The sequence below is a fragment of the Hyposmocoma kahamanoa genome, unplaced genomic scaffold, assembly GCF_003589595.1.
Source record: "Hyposmocoma kahamanoa isolate Upper Pololo Valley unplaced genomic scaffold, ASM358959v1 262, whole genome shotgun sequence".
Classification (NCBI taxonomy): Eukaryota; Metazoa; Arthropoda; class Insecta; order Lepidoptera; family Cosmopterigidae; genus Hyposmocoma; species Hyposmocoma kahamanoa.
Window position 1 is genome coordinate 2,395,423 of NW_020653765.1, and position 4,433 is coordinate 2,399,855.

A 4,433-nucleotide genomic window follows, 5' to 3' on the forward strand; every position below is an offset into this window, starting at 1 on the left:
GTTAAACAACAACATTAAGATCTAATTTTAAAATCCTGTCTAGCTTTAGCAAGACACCTAAGTACTATTCAGATTTTTCTACCGAACAGACCTTTCCAACTGAAGATTTTTTCATCCAACAACATACGACTGAATGTACAGCTACAAATCTTTTACCTACCGGTACAATTGAATTGCCTTGCTCCTTAGTATAATATCTCTTCACACAAATATCGTCTCTGATCACCAAATTATCGACTGTCGTTTATTACATAATATCGGTATAAAAATACTGGGTGATAAAAAAATCACTGGCCATTTTTTTTTCTTGTGCATAAGATTCAGTAATAGAACACATTAGTGAAATAAAACAAAAAAAACTTTCCCCATTTTTTTATATTAATATTTCCCAATAATTACTAACGTGTGGTTACCTCAAAATAATAAATAAAATTGTGCGGTCGGCGCCGAGATGTCTAGACGCCTAGGCGCCAGCACGTCGCGCCGCGCAAAGTAATAAACTAACGCGCGAGACCTGCGCTAACGCATCGCGCGTTAGTTTATTACTTTGTTGTCCGTCAAATACATGAACTCGCGCGCTGACTCCGCCAACTGCCCCACACCGTTCTTGTTGCTATAGCAACGGCATCTGCTAATCATCGAGTGTCAATATTGTTCACAATTTTTCGGAGAACTTTGAGACCGTTATAACTTATTTATTTGTTAAGTATTTGAAAAAAAAACCGAACATGTATCTCGTTTAAAATGGTCAGTGGTTTTTTTATCATCCTGTATATCGTTACCGTTTATGTATTATATAAACCGATATTACGTATCCGTTTTTGAAGAGACAAATATACGTCTGCTTCCGTCTTTTGCAGTCGACTGACATCGTTTTAGAGACAGAGAGTGGTATAGAAATCTTAAGGAAACCATGTCTTAGATGTTCTCTGTCTTATGCAGCATGTACGCTTTACGTTATAAAGGGATAGCAACATTTAAAGAGACCACCCTGATTATAAGGAGCATAGCTAATCTAATAATACCGCGTACACAAAACAAGTATTGTATAACATTGGGAGAGAGCTACCGCGTCCGAGAATAGTTTAGGTAAAGAGCATCTTATCTCTTGGAGGAACTCTTGATCTGTTGTAGCTTGAGTCGCAGCGCGTCGACAGCTGCTTCATTCTTATGAGATACTGGTTGTGATGTGTGTAACTGTTAACAAAGGAAAAAAGTTGATCATTATCATGGTGTCGCAATAATTTTCTTTAAACTACCACTTTTATTCACAAAAATCAAAGTATACAATAAACAGTAAGTAACAAAACGACACCGGTATTTAAATAAAGTCTTGTATTTTATTTCACAATACAAAACACAGCCAAATCACTCATTAATGAAGTGATTTTGCTCATGAATAAGTTATACTGTAGGTGCACTTTGTTCCGAGTAGGAACATGGAACATTTCGTTCGGAACATCTGTGTACTTTTGAAACTATATAATTTAACGAGAAGTAGATAAATCTTGACCTCAGACATTAGTTATTAGAACGCGTTTACAAAATGTCATGGAGTGTAAGATAAGACAAAGATACGGTGTTTCGGCAAAATTCGTGTTTCGGCTGTCGTCGGGTTTTATTGAGTTGTTATTTGCCTTTGGTACAGAACGGACGCTTTCAGTAGACTTGGAAGTATATAGAGTTGCTTTTACATTTTTTATTTATAATACATTGGGAGTAAAGCCGCAAAAGTCACAAGCACGACAGATAATTTACCGCGTGTATACGTATTTTTTACAAGAATTCCAGAATTTATTAAGAAGATTCCATCGATGGCGAACATAATAGCTACGTCAGATGAAGAAATGCGTTCAGTTACCGACGGAATTGAAATTATAATATAATAAAATATAATAACTGGAAAAATATTCATTTTTCCTTATATAAAACAAGCACACTTTATTTACTTTATACTTTTGTTAACTTGCTTATTGACATGCGAGTAAATGTTATTAAAAATATGGAAATAGTTTTACAGCTATACACAGTTCACACGAATATCAAAACAACAATAAATAACGTTGTTCAAAATTCAATTATTATATATTTTAAATCTAATAATTTATTGTCATGGAAATTAATGTTCGAGTGCATTCGGAAATCCGATGATTATCGAGGAACATTGAGAAAATAGAAGCATCGTAAATTTTATTATATTATAACTAAAATAAGTAAAACAAATTTTAGGGAAACTTTGACAATATTGGTAAAATAAACAATTTAAAAAGAAACCTTAATTATAATATAAATATAAAGCTATTTAATTATTTCTAATGCGCTGCCTAATTTACGTAAACGTTCACTTGTATCTTAAGCATCATGTATGTTAACTTTTAAATCAAACTTTGGTTACACCTATACATAAGTGATACAAACCTCCAACTGTGGGTCGATACTGTGTCCGCGAGGCAGTGTGTTATCGTTCATCGTATCGGCGAGGTCACGGTTGTCGCTTATGGGCGTACGCGGCTGCGACGACGGGCTCGCTTCTGGTCTGTACCCAGCTTTGGCCTTTAATAAATGAAAATTGACAAATAAACGTAGATGTATACAATCACACAAAATTTATCGTTTTCGAATTTGTTTTAATGTCTACGAAAAAAAAACCAATCATGTATAGTCACTGTCTCGTTTCAACCATGCAGTAGTTCGTTCTTTGACTTAAAGAACATACACACAATGCTCATTGTCAGAATAAGCGCATTGACATAAATAAACAAAACTCTAGAGAATAGACAAACTTTCTTTTCTCTTGTCTATAGATTATGGCATTACTTTAGAAATCGCTTGACGTTATTATTTAAATTATATTTAATTCTGTATAAGACGTAGGTTACCGATAGAATTTTGAATTGAAATAGGTAATTTCTTATAAGTGTATCAGAGTAAAAAAAGTAGCCTTTCAAGGCACAACTCACAGGAAACGCCTGCAAAAATCTCTTATTGCTTTAGCATGTAATTTTATTTATAAAATAAGAACAAACAAAATAACGCAATACCTAATATAAAGCTAAATATACATACATTATTGTAGATAACCAAATCTATATTTTAAACAATTTTAATATGAAAATACATTAAATAGTATTCATACCTGCAAAACTCGTAGTCGTTCTAAGAAAATAACGTGTGATTTCTCGTCATTCTCATTACTAATGTCTGTAAGCAAACAAAAAATCATAGTTACATAAACTGCAAAGCGATATGGCCAATAATGTGCATACTGTCATTTCTCAGGAGGGAGTGTAGTGGAGAAAGCAGATATTCAAGGTCTTACTAAACTAGTCGACGCAGTATAAAAACGGCACAATAGATGTGGATGAATTTATAATGAATCACCATTGACCTATCAATAAATGGACGTCGGGTTCGCGCTAAAAAGTGTCCGCACCTATAGGGCGTTAAAATCGCATACAGAGTCTTAATCGCGCAACAGTCTTCGTTTGTTCGACTGACAGCGCGGTTGTCACTCATGCAGTAGCATATAATAATAACTTGTAAAAATTACTGCCGTAAAGTGTAAAAGCAAGATTTTGTATCATATTTTCACTAAACAAATATATTGTGTCATCATAGTTTTCATTTAAAAGTGTTATTTTCTACAGTTTTGTAGTATTTAATTTATGTAGAAATGAATCGTAAATATAAATTACAAAAGCACACAAAATAATTAAATAGCTAACTGTCCTTTTTCTACACATTTCATGTGTAAAAGACGGAATGTGACCCATTACGTCAATTTTAAGAAGCTTATATAAACTTCTTGGTCATTTTCAATTGTTCGAACTACAAGCGATTGAAATATTTAGAACAAAGAAAAAAAGTCGCTTTGATTTTAATCTTATTTTTAAAATGTTTTTTTTTTTTATTAAACGTTAGCAATAACTAACAAAATACCTATCAGAAGTCAGAAAGTACATTTGCCCGAAATAACGTTACCTCAAATTTTCATAATGTCAAATGCATTTATTAAGAAGATTACAAAACAAAAGCTAATTTTGTCTTTGTGAAAAGCATCAAAATTACTCGAAAGTGTAACGGTTTTATTATAAATCGGTTTTCGGAATTACGGATATTTGAGTTTGCGTATAGTTGGAATATCGGTACATTTCTTACAGTACACGCTTATACTCGCATTTGTAGGAATATTTGTATGCATGTATCTGCCCAACTCTTTATTATTTCTTTAAGTGAATTGTACAAAATTCCACATAATAATACATATAAAAATTAATTAATATTTACGATAAAGGCTACTCCATTACTCTTGTGTTCAAGTAATTTTCAGTCGAAGCTAAATATGGTGCATTTTATGTTAAATTTCCAGTAGAAGCTGGATATGGTGTTTTTGGGCCCTTAAATTGTTGCAAGCAAAATTAGACAGTATTGTA

General features: G+C 32.8%; 1 protein-coding gene across 1 annotated transcript in view; it reads right to left on the reverse strand.

The window, feature by feature from the left end:
• Window positions 1–641: 641 nt before the first annotated feature.
• Window positions 642–4,433, reverse strand: part of LOC113228891 (protein mini spindles) — a 52,471-nt gene continuing 48,679 nt past the window's right edge. Inside the window, exons 34-36 of the mRNA XM_026462322.1 lie at window positions 3,137–3,201; window positions 2,419–2,553; window positions 642–1,197 (exon numbers count right to left, since the gene is read on the reverse strand). Of these exons, the coding sequence (XP_026318107.1) occupies window positions 1,102–1,197; window positions 2,419–2,553; window positions 3,137–3,201 (296 nt within the window). The 3' untranslated portion in view covers window positions 642–1,101. The remainder of the gene's footprint in view (window positions 1,198–2,418; window positions 2,554–3,136; window positions 3,202–4,433) is intronic.